Source organism: Sorex araneus, chromosome 11, assembly GCF_027595985.1.
Source record: "Sorex araneus isolate mSorAra2 chromosome 11, mSorAra2.pri, whole genome shotgun sequence".
In the NCBI taxonomy this organism is placed as follows: Eukaryota; Metazoa; Chordata; class Mammalia; order Eulipotyphla; family Soricidae; genus Sorex; species Sorex araneus.
Window position 1 is genome coordinate 4,616,601 of NC_073312.1, and position 17,165 is coordinate 4,633,765.

Here is a 17,165-nt window from a genome sequence, read left to right on the forward strand (position 1 = left end):
CACCCTGCCGGTGCCCGTGGGACGGGCCTCCGGGGTCCCTGGCCCCACGCTGCCCACCGGGCCTCACGCTCTCCGGGACACACAGGAGGCGCCTTCCCCGGTCCCAGAGGAGGAACCGCGTCCCCCCTGCAGGCTGGTGGCCACCCTGTGGTCGGAGGAAGCCCAGCCCAGAGCTGCCCCGGTCACATGCCCTCCCCGCAGAGCCGAGGGCACAGCTCCGGGCCGGGCCCAGCTCGCGGCGGGCTTGGTTCCGCTCTGCTCAGAGCAGGGGTCTCTGTGGCGGCCGGCTGGCCTGCACCGGGGGTGAGGGCCGGTGTGGAGGATGAGGGTCTGTGGACAGCCCCCCGCCCCCCGGGCCTGAGTGCGGACAGGGCCAGTGAGGGTTCCGCCTGCGGGCCGGGGCGTCTCCAGAGAGGTGCCGGGTGCGGTTAGGAGTCTGGCCTCTGTGGCCCCCGTTCCTGTCTCCGGTGGGGTTCTGGGGCGTGGCAAGCCCCCGCCAGCTGCAGGGCGAAAGCGTTTCTGAAATGCAAGAATCAGGCCCCGAGCCACAGTCCAGTGAGGGCGCGGCCGGAGGACCCGGGTCAGGTGCTTGCCTGGCCCCGGGCTGACCCGGGTTTGATCCCCGAGTCCCACCGGGAGTGATTCCTGAGTACAGAGTAAGCCCTAAGGTCAGGGGGGGGGTGTCGCCCCCAAATAAAGAAAGCTTGAAAAATCAAAGCATTGGCTCTGGGGACCAGGAGGTGCTCTCAGAAGTCCCTCGGCCCACCAGACCCAGCCCTCGAGTCACCGGAAGAAGAGCAGGGGAGCAGGAGGCTGGGGCTGTGGGTCTTTCTGCCCCCTCTCGCTTCAAAATGGGAAAGAGGGGGCCAGGGAGATGGCAAGTGTGTGCTTTGAGGGGGGCGCGTTCCATCCTGGCACCTCCGGGACACCCCAGGGCCCTGCCAGCTGCCGGGTACGGCCCCCAGCAAGCTAATGGACGGGATGAGGCCTGGCTGGCCGTCCCTGCCTGCCGGCCACACTGCTGCCCACCTGCCCTTGGCCAGAGCAGGCCCGAGTCCATGGCAGATGGACTGTGCCCGGCGGCTGGCAGGGTCGCAGGTGCCTTCCTGGAACTCCTGGTAAATCAGTCGTCGGGGGCACGTTAGCTCAGGCTGCCCTGTGCCAGCCCCTCTGCCAGGAAGAACCAGCCTGAGCGTCCCCCGGGGCCCGGCCCGCCCGCTCCTCCCAGCCCTGCGACCGCCCTGCTGCCCTCCCTGCACCCAGCACATTCGTGTTGCCGCCTGTGGGCAGAGAAGTAGGTTGCCGTGTGGGCCGACGCTGACGCAGACGCGCCCGCGGTGTTTCCCCTCTGAGTGTGCTGTTGCGGTACCAGGCGTCTCCGCGGGTCCCCGGCTGTTTGGGAAGAACAGGCAGGAAACCCCCCTCTCGGGTCTATATCTTGCCTCGGAGTCATCAGGACAGAATCCTGTGTTCTGGGCGGCTCGGGATGTAGGAAACAGCTGCTCCCGCTGCCCTGACCCCGCCAGCTGTGGGCGTCGGCGTCCAGAGGGGGCCGGCCCAGCTGCGGCTGCGGCGCATTGGCCCCGAGGATCTGGCGCAGAAGCTCCTTCCTTCCCCAGCCCCGCGCCGGGGGGAGGCCAGAGGGCCGCCCGGCCCCAGGACCGCGGGCACTGCGGCTCCCGGTGGCACGGAACCTGGGCAGGGCCCATGAGCCAGGTGAGGGCGGCCGTGCGTTTGTGTGCGTGGGTGTGTGTGCGTGTGCGTGGGTGTGTGTGCGTGTGTGTGCGTGTGTGTGCATGTGTGTGCGTGTATGTGTGCATGTGCGTGGGTGTGTGTGTGCGCGTGCGTGTGCACGCACACACGGGGGCGGGTGGCCGGGCCTGGAGTTTCCTGGCGCTGTTCTGCATGTGTGGGACTCAGGCTGCACTTTCTGGGTCCCGGCCGACTCGGGACCGGCCCCGGTGCTCGGTCGGTGCTACCTGACCGGGGGCCCGGGAGGCCGGGCTCGGCCACGCTGCCCTTTAGGCCGTCACGGAGACGCCGGGTCTGCAGCGGGGCGGGTGGGTGCCCCCGAGGTTTCCGAGCGACGCCTTGTGGAGGTTTGTTTTCTTGGCGGTTCTCCCTGCCCCTTGCTCGCCCTCTGGCCAGGTGAGCCCGTCTCTCCGGGGAGCCGTTCTCAGGGCCCCGGCGCGTGCATGGACCGCTCTGTGACACGGGGCGGCGGGTGGGGGGGGGACACAGCTTGGCGGGCACAGCCCCGCCCACGCTCACCCTGCGTTTCCCGGGTAATCACCGTAGCCCCAAAGGGCTGCCCTGACTTTAACACGCTGCTGGAGTGCTCAATATTTTTCCAGCGCAGACTCGATCTTTGCACTAAATACGTCCTGCCGGCGGGAGGGAGGAAGGACTCAGGGTAAACAGATGCGCCTCCAGGGCGTATCCATCTCCCCGAGACCCCAGAGCGAAGGGAAGACCCCCCGCGGGTTTTCTGGACGTGGGTCCCTGTGGGTGCGGCCTCCTGCCCGCTCCCTCTTGGCGTTGGGGACACAGGCGTGGCATGGCCTGTCTCGCCCTCGCCGGGCCCTCCTCAGCTCGCCGCCCCCCCCCCCCCCCGCTCTCTCCAGGGCGCCCCCTGCCCACGGTGGCTGTCACCTCTGCCTGTGGCCGGGAGTCACGTGTGCCGCCAGGGCCCTGAGCGAAGAGCCCAGGCCTGTCCCTGCCTGAGGCGGCCCTGGGCACCGGCCCGAGGCCTCCCAGGGCACGGCGAGCACCCGGCCCCCGAGCCAGCTCCTGGCCCCCGGAGACGGTCAGTTTTCCAGGAGTTGAGTGTGGCCGGCTTCCGTGTGGGGGCCTGGGGGCCAGCCCTGCAGTGCCCGGAGGCTGTTCCTGGCTCTGCTGACCCAGGGGTGCGGGGGTCACACAGTGCCCCGAGTCCCCAGCCCCTTTGGAGAGGGGCCCCCGCCCCCGCCTCGGACACTGGTCGCCCTGGCACGCTCGGCACCCCTTCTCCTCGCACCGGGGCCTCACCCGCCGCCCGGTCAGCCTTTGCTTCGTCCTTCGGGCCGTGACTGGACCTGGGCCGCGTGCTGGGACTCGGCTCCCGAGGCCCTTCCTGTCCGCGTCTGCTTCCTGTCCTCCCGTCCCCGAGGGAACGTCCCCTGGAGCCCGGCTCGACTGGCTCGGACCTTTCGTCAGAGAGTCACGCCTCTTGAGTCTCGTTTGCTCGTCTGTAAAATGGTCCTTCCAGGGCCCAGACCGGTGGTGCACGTGGCTGACTCAGCTTTGATCCCAGGGGCCAGATACGGCTCCCCTGAGCCCGGCCAGGAGGGACCCCTGAGCACAAAAACAAGAGCAGAAAGAGCCTCGTAGTCACCGGGGTTCTCAGGATCAAATCCACCTTCCCAGGGGTTTGAACTTCCGGGAGCTTTCCCGGGGGGTGGGGGGTGGGGGGCCTGTCCACTGACCTCCCCTCAGAGTCCCCGCTCTCTCGGCCCGGCTGGGACCGACGCTCTGAGTTTCTCTTCTTTTTTTTTTTTTTTTTTTGGGTCACACCCGACGATGCTCAGGGGTTACTCCTGGCTCTGCACTCAGGAATTACCCCTGGCGGTGCTCAGGGAACATATGGGATGCTGGGATTTGAACCCGGGTCGGCCGCGTGCAAGGCAAATGCCCTCCCCGCTGTGCTATGGCTCCAGCCCCTGAATTTCTCTTCTTTCCCGTCTGTGTCTCTTCCTGGGGTGGGGAGGGGCATCCCCGGCGGTGCAGAGGGTCCACTCCCGGTCCTGTGACCGAGAGACCACGGGGGCCAGCGACGGCGCGGGGGTGCCTCCTGCGTACAGACCCCGGACCCCCGCCCCCACCCTGCTCCGGGCTGCCACAGGCCCTGGGGTGTGGCTGCTGACTGGTGTGGCCATGCTGGCTCCGGGCTCGCCCCAGCGGGCCGTGGGCGGTCCTGGGGTCGGCAGCTGGCTGTGGGCACGTCCATCCCTGCTCCTGTCCTCACTTACTCTTCCCCGCTGTCCGGTGCCTGAGGTGTCTTCCCAAAGTCCCACGGGGGTCCAGTCACCGAGACATGTACTCGGGCAGGGGGGTGCCCCCGCCCAGCTCCCTGTCATCTGGGCCCTGCGGGGCGCTCGCCTGGCCCAGCCCTGCTGGCCACTGCCCCTGCCCCTCGCTGACCCCTGCCTGGACGCCCGCCGGAGCTCAGGGAATCGGGGTTGGTTTCCCCGGGAGAAAACTCTGCTTTCAGCAAGAGACTCGGCCAAGGTGGCCTAGACAGCCGTGACCCCGCGCACGCCCAGACCTCCCCGGTGCCCCTGTCCGGGCAGAGGGGCGGCCCTGAGCCCCGCCCCCCCGTGCCCAGCCTGCACTCCGAGGGGCGCGGGGAAACTGAGGCCGGGCTCCGTCCTCCCGGCTCCGTGCCATGGCCCGCCACCGTCTGTGCCGCCCAGCCCCCAGCTGTGCCCGGGCCCGGCCCGGCCGCCCGAGCACGCGGACCCCGTGTCTTTGTGCTTTCATAGCGCGCGGGCGCGTGGTCAGCGCGTGCTGGGCACATGGCCGGGCTCCGCGCGGGGACAATGGGGTGGCCGCACCCCTGGGGGTGCGGGAACAGTGGCCCTTTGTCCTCTGGCATCTGGGCGGGTGGCGAGGCCGGAGCCAGGCCTGGGGGTTCACCGGGATGCAGGAGCTGCCGGCACTGGCCGCTTGGGAACGGGCCCCGGGGGTGGCCGGGCAGGACCCCCCAGGCTGTGGCCCTGCCGGCCCCCCGCTGTGCTGCTCTGGGAGCCCCCTGCCCGCAGGCAGCCCCTCGACGTGCCCACACCCTGGACCCGGCCTCTGCCTCTGTGCTCGGGTCATTCCTGGCCGCGCCAGGACCCCGCTGGGTGGGCTGCGTCTCAGGCAGGTGCCCCCCCCACGCCTCCCTGGCCTGGTCTGACACTCAGGAAAGTGTCTGGCCACGCCCAGAGTGCTGGGGGACAAGTGCCGGGGGCCTGGGCTGCTCCACACAGCCCAGCCCTTGTGCCAGCCCCTGCCCTCTGGGCACCTCCCTGCCCCTCTCTGTCTCTGTCTCTCCCTCTCCTCCTCTCTCCCCACCTCTCTTTCTCTCCCTCTGCCTCTCCCCTCTCTCCCTCCCTCTCTCCACCCCCGCCCCTTCCTCTCTTTCATTTTCAGCTCTTTGGGGGGCCCTATCTGGTGGTGCTCAGGGCTTCCTCCTGAGGGTTCTCCCGACAAACTCAGGGGGACCCTCTGGGGTGCCGGGGCTTGATCCCCGGTCAGCCTCGTGCAAGGCAAAGCGCCCCCCTACCCATTACTCTTACTCCAGCCCCTCTTTTTTGGGGGGTACAAAAGGCGAGGGGGGCCCTCCTGGTGCACACCCCGCCTGCTGTCAGGGCTCTGTGTGGCACAGGACCTGCCCTGCCGGGGTTCACCCGCCCCCCACCCCAGTGATGCCCGGGGCCTCCAGGGCACACCGTGTCCTGTTGGGGCCACTGGGTGTCGGGATGGGACGGGGCGGGGGGCTCGTGTGGCCCGCCCTCCTGAGCTGCTGGTTGTGTGATGGGGCGGGGTGGGGGCAGAGGGCTTGGCTCCCCATGGACGGGTGCGGCGCCCCTGCTTCTGCCCTGCCCCTCCTCCTCGCCTGCTGGCTGGGGCCTGGGCTGGCTGAGTCCAGGGATGCACACAACCCCCCGTGCACACACACCCCCCACCCCCAGAAATGCACCCCCCCCCAAGAGCCAGTGACGGGGGTCCAGCCAGCGCCGTGCTGTGGCAGGCGGCATGCAGAGCCCTGAGCGAGTCTTTCTGGACGGGTCACCCCTACCCCCCCCCACCCCGGCCGTGGCTGTGGCCGGCTTCATGAGGTGGCCTCGGGTTCAGGCTAAGCGACTTCTCCTGGGTGGTCCCGTGTGCGAGGGGTGGGACGGAGACCAGGGCTGTTTCGCCCGGGGATTCAGGCAGCGGAGCACGTGGGGGCGAGTCCTGAGCTAAGCTTGGGGGGGGGCCCGCTCGCCCGGTGCACACGTGGAACAGTCACGTCGAATTTTTGTTTTGTTTTTAGTTTTGGGGCCACAGCCGGAGATGCTCAGGGGTGGCTCCAGCAGTGCTCAGGGACCACGGGGTGCGGGGGATCGAACCTGGGTCGGCCGCGAGCAAGGCAGCCTTCCTGCCTGCGGGGGCATCTCTGCGGCCCTTCGTGCTGGTTTGGCCTCGGAGATGCTTCCCACTCCCCGCCGAGCGTCCCGGCACCCCTGCCCGTCCCCGCAGCCCCCGCGTCCCCGCCCTGCCTCCATGCTCCTGTGCAGGAAGGTTCCCTCCCATTCCCTCCAGCTCCCTCAGCCCCCTGCCAGAGCCGCCCTTCGCCCTGTGTCATGCAACTCCCGTCCCCGGCCCTATGTCAGGTGCTCAGGTGTTTGTTCACGTTTATAAATGGGACGTATGTGGCTGCCACAGTGTTTTTTTGCTTTTTTTTTTTTTTTGGCTTTTTGGGTCACACCTGGTGATGCTCAGGGGTTACTCCTGGCTCTGCACTCAGGGATGACTCCTGGCGGTGCTCAGGGGACCTTATGGGATGCTGGGAATCGAACCTGAGTCAGCTGCGTGCAAGGCAAACGCCCTCCCCGCTGTGCTATCGCTCCAGCCCCTCGTATCCCATTTTCTTCAGGGTGATCTCCAAGGTCCTTCTAAGTTGCGTCGCCGTCCAGGACTGGGGTCAGCTTCTGTCCACCAGTGTCCCCGGCTTCCCTCCCCCCTCCAGCCACCGCTGTGACAGGCCCCTGTTCAGTTTGGGGGTTGTCGTTGGGGGCGCCCTGCCGGGGGGTGCGTCTAGTCCCGTGATGGGGGCAAAGCCCCTCCCACAGCCCCACACCCCTGCTGGGGCCCCGCCCCCTCCTCCCGCCTCTCCTTGCTCCCCCTCGGTTCCTTCCCTTCCCTTCTCTTTTCCGTGATCGGGGTCCAGGGTCAGCTGGGGATCCCCGGGCCGGTCCCTTGCGTCCCCTCGTCCTGTCGCGGTATCCCAGAGGACGCGAGCGGCCGCTGTTTGTCCTTCCTCTGTCTCTTGCTTGTGTTTTTGGTTCTTGCTTTTCGGGTCACACCCGGCGATGCTCAGGGGGTCCTCCTGGCTCTGCACTCAGGACTTACCCCTGGCGGTGCCCGGGCCCACCTGGGGTGCTGGGAATCGGACCCCGCAGACGCCCTCCCCGCTGGGCTGTGCCTCCGGCCCCCTGGTTTGTTTCTCAGGCATCTCCCACCCCCGGGCGCATCTTTACTTTCATTTCGCCCCAACACTGTCCTCTCCCTCCCGTCTCTGCCCGGCCCGGCCGAGCAGGTGCTGACACTGGCACGGGTGGGGGCCGGGGGTGTCCAGGCGGCCGCCGGGCCCTTGCACTCACGCATGAGAGGAGGCCCTGCCCCCGGCCAGCTGGTCCCGGGCCGGGTGGACGCTCCTGCCGGCCTGTCCCTCGCATCCTGCTTCCCGGGGTGAGGACGGGCCTGCACCCCACGTCCGGCTCTGCACCCCGACTGTGGGGGTGCCGGCGGCGGGGGGGGACGTCCCGGGGCCTGGGCCGGCCGGGGGCGGGGCTGTGCTGTCTCTGGATCCGGCTCAGTTTTCTTGAGCCAAGCCCCCCCCACGCCCCCCAGTCTCCCTTTCATACCCCCCCACCCTCGTGGAAAGTTCTGGAAGAGGCCAGCCGCCTTCCTTGGGCGCATCTCCCCGCGGTGCCGTCCGCAGAGTCATTTCCGCCCTAGCCGGAGGGTGCAGGAGGAAGTGGCGCCCGTGCTTGGGGGGCCCCACCCGCGGGAGCCAAGAACCCGCCTGGTGCTGCTGCCCGGCCCGGCCCGCACCCCACCACCAGGTCTGTGGGGGCCCCACCAGGGGGGCCCCCGCGTGGCCCCGCGCCCCGTGAGTTCTGACCTGCCCGGGAGGGGTCTGGGCTGGCCCCCTGAGGCTGTGCCTGGGGCTCTCACGCCTGAGGGAAAGGGGGTCCGGCCGAGTGGAGCCCGGGGGCGCCCGTCTCCTGGCCTCTTCGATAATCAGGGTCCTGCGGTCACTGCTGTCCTCTGGTCCCCATGGGGCCGCCACGCCCAGGGCGGGTGCAGGGGGAGGGCTGGGTGGGTGCTGTCTGTGGGTCTGAGTGTGGGGCCGTGTGTGTTGTGGGGGGTGTGATGGTGTCTGTGGTGGGGGCCGTGGGGCGGGGTGCCCACCAGTGCCTCAGGCCCGGGGGTCCGCCCGGCCGCGGGGCCCGGCCAGCGCCTGCAGCAGGAGGCAGGAGGGAGAAGGCCGCGGCCCCACTCTGGCTCCTGGGAAGTGCGGAGTCAGACGGTGCCACTGACCGTCACTGACCGCCCCGTGGGAGAGGCCTGTGCGTGTCCTCCCAGCTGTCCCCACCCCCAGCGAGGGCTGACACCGTGGGGCTGGGGGCCGAGGAGCCTCTGGCCTGCGGGTGGGGCCCCGTGGTGCCCCCGGCTCTCCGAGTTTGATTCTCACGGGTAAGACTCGCAGGTGGGGTAAGGGCAGGCAGAGAAGGTCCCTGGGGCCTCTGGCCTGGCCGGCTGACCCCACTGGTGGGCACATGCTCGTCTGGGACCCTTGTCTTGGCGCTCACCCTGGCGTGGTCAGTAGCACCATCAGGGGGTTCCTGGGCGCCTGTCTGATGCCCTCACAGCTGGCAGGTGGCCCCAGGACCTTGGAACGTCCACATGTTGGGACTGTCTGGGCCTCCCGGACTGTCTGTGGAGGGCAGCAAGCAGTGTGGACCCGACTGGCCCAGAGCCCGGGGGTCTCCGGCCCCGCGCCTTCCTGCAGACCTTAGGCGCTTTGTTCCGTAGCAGCAGAGAGTCCCCCAGCCCCGGGCCCCACCCCTGGGCAGCCGCGGGCCAGGCCTCCTGCCCCTTGGGTCTCCACTCCTCCGCATGCACAGGCCAGGGGACAGAGGGGCCCCGCGGCCACGGCACCTGGAGTGTTCCCCGAGGGCCCCGCCACGCCCCCGGGTGGGTGCCCCGAGCCCGACCACATGTGGGCCGGCGCAGTCCCCTACTCTGGAGGTGGCTCGAGAGGGCAGGAGGGGCCGTGGGGCAGGGGCTTGGGGTCTCCGGTCTGGCGGGGACAGGCAGAGGGCCCCGTGCCCGGGGCCAGCCCGGCACCCCCAGCCTTGCCTTCTGGGTGGGGACGAGGCCAGCACCGCCCGCCCAGGACCCCTCTCCCCCGTCCTTCCCGCTGGCACCCTGGGCGGAGGGGGGGCGTGTCCTGAGCAGCCGGCCGTGTGCCCTGGGCCCGGACTCCAGCCCCGCCTGCTCGGGCCGTCCCTGTTTCGTCAGCTCTCGGGGAAGCTCCCTTCCTTCTGCAGCGCGGACGGGAGAGCAATAGGAAATGGTTAAGATGGGGTCTGGCCGGGGCGGCGTTAGGGAAGTCCCGGGGCCAAGAGCGGGGCCCTGTCCCTGGCCACTTCCACCAGGGGCTGGCCTGCGTCTGGGAGCCCGCCTCCTCCGAGCTGCCTTCCAGGCTGCACAGCCACTGGCTGGGGGGGTGTGGGCGCCGGGCAGGTCTGGGGGCTGGAGCGTGTCGGCCTACCTGCCCCAGCTCGCACCACCTCTTCCCTTCCTGTCCTTCCTGGATGGGCACGAGCCAACCCCACCCCCGGCCGCGGCAGCCAGTCAGCGCCCCCTGCCCACCCTTCTGTGCCTTGTGTGTCTCGGGGTTGAAGTCTGCACCCCCACGTGTCCTTGTAAGGACGGGGGGTGGGTGCTCCGTCTGGCGTTGCTTTGCTTTGAGAGCTGCGCGGGGCGGGTGGTGGGTGTGACCTCTCGGGCGTCCCCCTCCTGTCCTCACCCACTGGCCCCTGTGGGCGGGACATTCTCCGGCCTTTCTCCTCGCCGCGCCCTGTGTGCTGGCCCTGCCCCAGGGCCCAGGGGCTTACGGGGTCCGTCTCAGTTCACGTTCCGGAACCACACCTGGCAGTGCTCAGGGGTCACTCCTGGTGGGCTCAGACCCAGGTCGGCCTTGTGCAAGACAAGCTCCTTCCCCGTGTGCCGTGTCTCCGGCCCCGCAGGTCTGCTGACGCCCTTGTGAGTCCTGGGCACCGTGGGGGGCTCCCGTGGATGCAGCTCTGTGGGGGGGGGGGGTTGCATGTTTCTGTGGCGACAGCCTCGACCCGGCCGAAGTTTCCCGTAGGCTGCGGGGTGGCCAGGCCCGCCTGGTGGTGCTTCTGCTGCTCAGGCTCAGGCCTGGGGCCCGGGGACAGGAGCGGGTCCTCGCACGGGGCGTGAGTCGCCGCCCCGGCTGGGCTGACCTGAGCCTGTCACCGCCAGGAGGGCAGGAGGAAGGGGGCGGGGGCAGGCTCAGGTCAGCCCAGCAGATGCGGGACCATTTCCCAGCCCGGTAGCTGGTGCCTGCCGGCCGGCCGGCCAAGGCCCTTCCCTGGCCCCTTCTCTTCCCGACCGTGAAGGGGCAGCTCTGAGGGGGGTGGCCAGAGGACTGACAGGCAAGGAGCAGTGTTTGCAAGTTGGCTGGGTGGGCGCCGGGCCCCCCACCCCGGCGGGAGCGCAGCGGGCCGTCCGTCCTCTGCCTGGGACTCGGCGTGGCCAGGCAGTGCTCTGGGAGCTGGACTCGGGGCTTACTGGGGGGAGGACAAAGGTGACCACTTTGGAGCCGTCCAGGCGAGAAGCGTCCGTGGAGGACCGAGGGGCCCTTGGGGTTGACCCTGGTGGTTCCCGTCACTTTCATTCCCAGCGGGCCAGGGCGGTCGCGGCCAGTGGGGTTGGGACCACCGAGACCCTTCTCGAGCCAGGTGGGGACCGCACGACCCCGAGCCCCTCCTGAAGGCGATCGCCCGGCCGGCGGGTGGGACCCCGGGCGTGCCCCGGGTCGTTCTGCGGCCAGCGGGTGGGACCCTGGGGGTCGCACTGCCGTCCCCGCTCCTGAACCCCGTGCCTTTTCTCTGTCTCTGCAGGGAGCCGTCCGCGCCCAGCTGTGTCCAGGGAGGGCCTCGCCCGGGCCGAGGGGCCTGAGGGGAGCCGCGGGCGCTGGCTCTGCCTGTGTGCGCCCCCCACGATGGCTCGTGCCCACCCCGGGGTGGAGCCCAGCGCCTGAGGTTCTGACCATGGTGATGCTCCTGAGGAAAAGCCTCGACAACCGGGCGGCGGGGACCGCGGCACGCGGGACCCTCACCCCCGAGCTGGTAGGCACAGGGGGCCCCGGGCTGGGGTGCTGGTGGGCTGCAGACACAGCCCCCGGGGTGTGCGGGCCGAGGGGACAGGCCCGGCACTCAGCTGCGGCCACGGGCTGTGGGCAGGGCTGGGCAGGGCCGGCTGGGGGCTGCTGGGAGCAGAGTGGGAGCAAGGTGGGGGGTCTGTGAGGGTCTAAGGGAGGAGGTTAAGGGGGTCTGAGAGGGGCTGGAGCGACAGCACAGCGGGGAGGGCGTTTGCCTTGCACGCGGCAGACCTGAGTTCAATTCCCAGTATCCCATATGGTCCCCTGAGCACCTCCAGGAGTAATTTCCGAGTGCAGAGCCGGGAGTAACCCCTGAGCATCGCTGGGTGTGACCCAGAAAGTAGCACTGGAGCACTGTCGTCCCGTTGTCATTGATTTGCTTGAGCGGGCACCAGGAACGTCTCCATTGTGAGACTTGTTGTGACTGTGTTTGGCATATCGAATACGCCACGGGGAGCTTGCCAGGCTCTGCCGTGCGGGCGGGATACTCTCTGTAGCTTGCCGGGCTCTCCGAGGGGGACGGAGGAATCAAACCCGGGTCGGCCGCGTGCAAGGCAAACGCCCTCCCTGCTGTGCTGTTGCTCCAGCCCAAAGAGTAAAAAAAAAAAGGGAGGGGGTCTCCGAGGGCAGGGGTGGGGGTCTGAGAGGAGAGGTGCGGGACGGGAGCACTTGGGGGAGGGGACAGGCCTCTGAGAGGAGGGTCTCTGGCCACCACACCTTCCCGCACTGTCCCGCGGGGCCTGTGCTGTCCCGGGCTCCCTCCTGGGCCGCCCGCTCTGCTGCTCAGGGTGCAGCGCCTCCCCCTGTCCCCAGCGGTCAGCGGCAGCTCCCGGAGGGCTCCCTGGCCTCTGCTGGCGGGCGCCAGGCTCCCCCGGGCCGGCTGCTGGTGTCGGGGCTGGAGCCGCCGGGGAGGGGCGTGGCACGTGCCCAGATGCCCGGGCCCGGCGTATCTCCCGGCGGGCGGGAAGGTCACGGGCGGGTGGGGGGCTGGAGATAAACAGGCCGGGGCAGCTGCTGGGGGCCTGTGGAGGAGGAGGGGGAGACGGGGCAGTGCCGGCCGAGCCCTCGGCCCCTCGGCCTTGGGTGCAGGGCTGAGGCTGGGGGGCCGCCCGCCCGCCCCGTCCTGCTTCCCTTTCCCTCCGCCGTCGCCCGGCTCTTCCTTTCCTGTTCTAACATTAGCCGGGCGCTGGCCGTCGGCCACACGGCTGACCTCGGGCCGCTTCCCAGCTCCTCCCCGCGCCCACGCTGGACACGGCCTGGCCCCGCCGCCGGGCTGCCCCCAGGGGCTGGGGTCTTCTGTTCCGAGCTGCCTCCTGCAGACCCCCACCCCCGTGGGGTCCCCATGGCCCCCAGCAGGTGCCTGACACGCAACCACCAGGACCGTCTCCCGTGGCGGGCCGTGGCCACGGAGAGCCGTGTCCGGGTCCCTGCTCCGGGCCTCAGGCTGCACACTGCCCTCGGCGGCCCGGCCAGGCCCGGGGTCCCTGCCAGCCCGGTTAGGCCTCAGAGGTGTGTCACGGGCGCGAGGCTGCCCGGGCCTGCCAGGCCCCGTCCCCTGGCATCTCAGATGGAGCCTCGCGGGGCCTCCCTTCTGCCGCCCACTGTCCTGCCTCCTCGCGTCTCGCCGTGCCGAGAATGAGCCCCCGTGAGCCCTGGGGGGGGACGAGCGAGGCTCCCGGCAGGGCCTGCAGCTCGGGGCCGGGGAAAGGCGCCCGGCGGCTCCTGGGGACAGCCTGGCAGGGCCCCGAGGTGGCCCCGGGGCTCATCTGACCCCTTGGGCTGGGGCAGAGGGAACCCCGAGCTGCCCCGGGCAGAGGCCCCCAGGCAGCTGGTGCCAGGTGCTCCTGCCCTTATCTGGGGGGGGCAGGTGCCTTGGGCGGCCCCGCCCTGACCCTGCCGAGAGCCGCAGCCCATGTCCCTGCCCGCACCTTGCTGAGCGGCCTTGCCCGGCCTGTGGTCTGGGGGGCCAGCGCCTGCTGGGGTGAGTCTCGGCAGCACGACATCAGCCGCAACCAGCAGTGTGTGTGTGTGTGTGTGTCTGTGTGTTTGTGTGTGACTGTGTGTCTGTGTGTGTCTGTGTGACTGTGTGTCTGTGTGTGTATGTCTGTGTTTGTGTGACTGTGTGTCTGTGTGTGTCTGAGTCTGTGTGTCTGTGTGTGTGTGCGTCTGTGTGTGTGTCTGTGTCTGTGTGTCTGTGTATGTGTCTGTGTGTGTGACTATGTCTGTGTGTGTGTCTGTGTGTGTGTCTGTGTGTGTGTCTGTGTGTGTGTGTCTGTGTGTGTGTGTCTGTGTGTGTGTGTCTGTGTGTCGGGGGGGCGGGGGAGCGAGTGCAGCTGGGCAGAGCACAGGACGGGCCCCCAGAGTGTTCCCTGCCCGGGGTGCCGTGCAGCTGTGGAGTGAGGGGCTGGGCCCCCCCAGCTCCCTGGCAGCTCACCGGGCTTGGGGGGGGCAGCCCCGTGCCTCTCGGCGCTCCTGGGTCCCCCTGAGCGGGCGGCACCAGCGGGGGGCCCTCGGCCTGGGGTCGCCACGCAAGTGAGACGCTTTTCTGGTTCTTCCCAGCACACGCCAAAGATGAGCCGCGGGCCGACGCTCTTCTCCTGCGGAGTGACGGGTGAGTGGGGCGGCGGCCTGAGGTGCTGAGGGCGGGCGTCACGCAGAAGATGCTCCGGGGGCAGAGTCCGAGATAGGCCCGGCGGGAACCGCTGCTGCTCCTCGGGGCTCCGCGGAGAGGCTCTGCCTTGGTTCTTCTGGGGACGGTTGCCAGGGGCCGGGGGGCGTCTCCCAGGGGGATACGTTGGTGTGGGGGAGGGCTGCAGTGTGGGGGAGGGCTGCGTGGTGCCGCCCGCCTGCTTCTGGATCATTCCACGGGGCCGCTTCCGTGTGGGATGGCCGTGCGGGAGCAGGGGGTGCTTCTGGGGCTCCCCGGGGGATCGGTGCTCGTTGGCCGTTGGGGTCTCGACCTTTCCGGGCCGTGACGGCTGCCCCCTGGGGACACCGGGCGAGTTTCTGCTTCCTGTGCACTGAGGCAGAAACCACCCCGGCCCTGCCCTGTGCCAGGCGGTTGCTCCTGGCTCTGCCCCCACCCCTGGGTGCCCTGGCGGTGGGGCGGTGCTGTGTCCACACAGAGACACCGGGGGACTGGCCGTGGCCTCTTCCGGCAGCAGCCGGCCTGGGTGGGGTCAGGGGGCGTGGCCCCCAGAGGAAGTAGGATCCAGGTGCACGGCTCCCTTTGGGGACCTTCCCTTCGGGGCGGGGTCCAACGGCTCCCCGGGGGGTGCCGGAGGGAGAGGCAGCAGCCCAGCGCCCGCCCCCGCCCGCTACCCCGTCCAGAGGGTTCCTGGCTCTGAGCCGCCTCCTGGCCTCAGTTTCCCCTGAGTGCGTGAGAGGGTCCCGGGGGTTGCTGCCTCGTGGGGGAGTTTGCCCTGTGCCCAGAGGCCCGTGTGGGCTTGAAGGGACCTGACAGCTGCCCCTCCCTCTAGGCCTCAGCTGTCTGCCTGTGGCCTTGCCCCCTCGGGCAGTGGACGCCCCGCAGACACGGCTCAGGGTGCGGGCAGAGATAAGGGGCAGCTCCCGGACTGACCGTGGGAGATAAAGGCCCCGGTGTGCCGGGCCGGGAGCCCGTGCGACAGCAGGGCCCATCCTCAGGGGTCCCGCGGCCCCTTCACTTCCCTCAGACCCTCCCCGCAGGGAACCGGGCATCCCAGCCTCCGCTGGCCGGCCGGCCCGACCCCCACGGCTGTCCCCTGGGGTCCCCCGCTGGGAACGGTCCGCACAGCTGATCTCGCACCCGCTCCTCCTGACCACCCCCTCCCCGGTTTTGGGGTTGCGCTGTGCTGGCGAAGGGCGTGTGGGATGGGCGAGGGGCCTGTCGCTCGCTCAGATGCTGCTCCCCTCCTGGGCGGGAAGGACCCCCCGCCCCCAGCACGGCTGAGGGAGCCCCAGGCCCCTAGTTGCAAGGTCCGGGCACAGGGAAGTGGAGTGGTGGCCAGCCTGCCCCTGTCCGGCTCTGATTCCCCGGGGATTTGTTGCAGCCGCATCACTGTGGATCAAACCTGGGCCGGCCGTGTGCAAGGCAAACGCCCTACCTGCTGTGCTATCGCTCCGGCCCCGGGAATAAACTATCAATGTCAGTTATTTCTCGGGCAAGGGGCACAGAGGGGAGCAGAAGGAGCGTCCATGGCATCTAAAGGGAACTGCAGAAACGTCACGGCAGGGGCCAGAGCGACAGCACAGCGGGGAGGGCGTTTGCCTTGCACGCGGCCGACCCGGGTTTGATCCCCGCATCCATCCCATAGGGTCCCCCGAGCACCGCAAGGAGTAATTCCTGAGTGCAGAGCAGGAGTAACCCCTGAGCATCACTGGGTGTGACCCAAAAAGCAGAAAAAAAAATCAGGGCGCCCCAAGCCGACCTGCCTGAGCCCGTGGTCGCGCGTTAATTATAAGCAACTCGGCATTGACCCGCTGGGCTGGAACCAGCCCTGGGCCTCCGAGAGCCTCTGAGGGCTGCCCCAGGGCGCGGGGAGGCCGGACGCCCGTTGCTGAGGGTGAACTGCAGGACCCAGGCCCGCCCTGCCCTGGTCGTTTGCCTTCCGGTGGCCGGACAGGAGAATGTGTCCAGGGCTGAGGAGCACTGTAGGCAGCTGGGACCGACGGGCCCGTGGCTGGAGCGGAACCGGGGGGCTGCCCGCCCCACCCAGGCACCCCTGGGTCCCGCGCCTGCGCCGTGTGTGTGCAGGGATAGGCGCTGCCTCCACGGGTCCATCTCGCTCCCGAGGGCCTTGTGGGCAGAGGAGCTTCCCAGGGTCTCGCCCTGTTTCTGGGCGGTGGACACGCGTGCGTCTGGAATAAACACAATGGAAGGGGTGCGGGGTTGAGGGAGGCTCCCGGGCCCTGGCGACCAGGCCGAGCCGGGGCCACCTCCAGCCTCGGGCCCTGTCCTGGCGCCTGTGGGCGACCCCACCCTCAGGCCAAGTTGGCATCTGGCAGTGCCTCCGGCAGTGGGGCACAGCCCAAGCCTTTCCGACAGCACCCGGTGACTTAAAGGGTTGTGTGACTCAGTCTCTCACACACACACACACACACACACACACACACACCATACACACAAGCCTTTCCCACAGTACCCAGTGACTTAAAGGGTTGTGTGACCAGTCTCTCTCTCTCTCTCTCTCTCTTTCTCTCTCTCCCCCCTCATACTCTCTCTCACACATATACAAACACACACACGCACACACACACACCATACACACACACACACACACACGCCTTTCCCACAGTACCAGTGACTTAAAGGGTTGTGTGACCAATCTCTCTCTGTCTCTCTCCCCTCCCCATACTCTCTCTCACACACATACAAACACATACACACACACACACAAACCTTTCCGACGGCACCCAGTGACTTAAAGGGTTTATGTGACTCAGTCACACACATGTGCACACACATGTGCGTGCATGCACACACACACACGCCTTTCCAACAGCACCTGGTGACTTAAAGGGTTCACGTGACTCAGTCACACACACACACACTCACGTGTGCAGCACACCCAGCTCCATCCTTGAGCTGCCTTTGTGAGTTAGCCCCACACAGACACCCCGCCCCCCCCCCCCGTGTGGGGAGACCATCCCTCTCCCGCCTGTGTGTGCCCACGGGGGCGGGGGCACAGCGCTGCAGGCAGAGACCACCCGACGGTCCCCATTTGGCCTGAGTTGGGGGGAGGCTCGGTCCGCATAGAGGCCGCGATGGAGCCTTCGGCGCCTTTGGAGTCTGGGCTGCGGGTGTGGGCGCGTCCCTGCCGGGTCCTGTTACCAAGAGGCAGCCCCTGGGACGTGGCCGCGGCCAGCTCCGGCCAGCGCTGTGCCGTTGGGGCTGCTCCCCCCCTCCCCCCCCCCGCTCTGTGTCCCCCTGGGAGCCCCCTCCAGCTTCGTCCTCTCGGCCCCGCCCGTGTCCCTGCCG

At 69.1% G+C, this 17,165-nt stretch overlaps 1 protein-coding gene across 2 annotated transcripts in view; it reads left to right on the forward strand.

The window, feature by feature from the left end:
* Positions 1 to 17,165, forward strand: part of FAM53B (family with sequence similarity 53 member B) — a 38,676-nt gene that overhangs the window by 9,859 nt on the left and 11,652 nt on the right. The window contains exons 1-3 of one of the 2 annotated variants that reach the window (XM_055118845.1): positions 1,492 to 1,716; positions 10,947 to 11,174; positions 13,766 to 13,817. In XM_055118845.1, the coding sequence (XP_054974820.1) occupies positions 1,708 to 1,716; positions 10,947 to 11,174; positions 13,766 to 13,817 (289 nt within the window). In that variant the 5' untranslated portion in view covers positions 1,492 to 1,707. Of the gene's footprint in view, positions 1 to 1,491; positions 1,717 to 10,946; positions 11,175 to 13,765; positions 13,818 to 17,165 lie in introns of those variants that run through there. The other variant, XM_055118846.1, reaches the window with a different exon arrangement.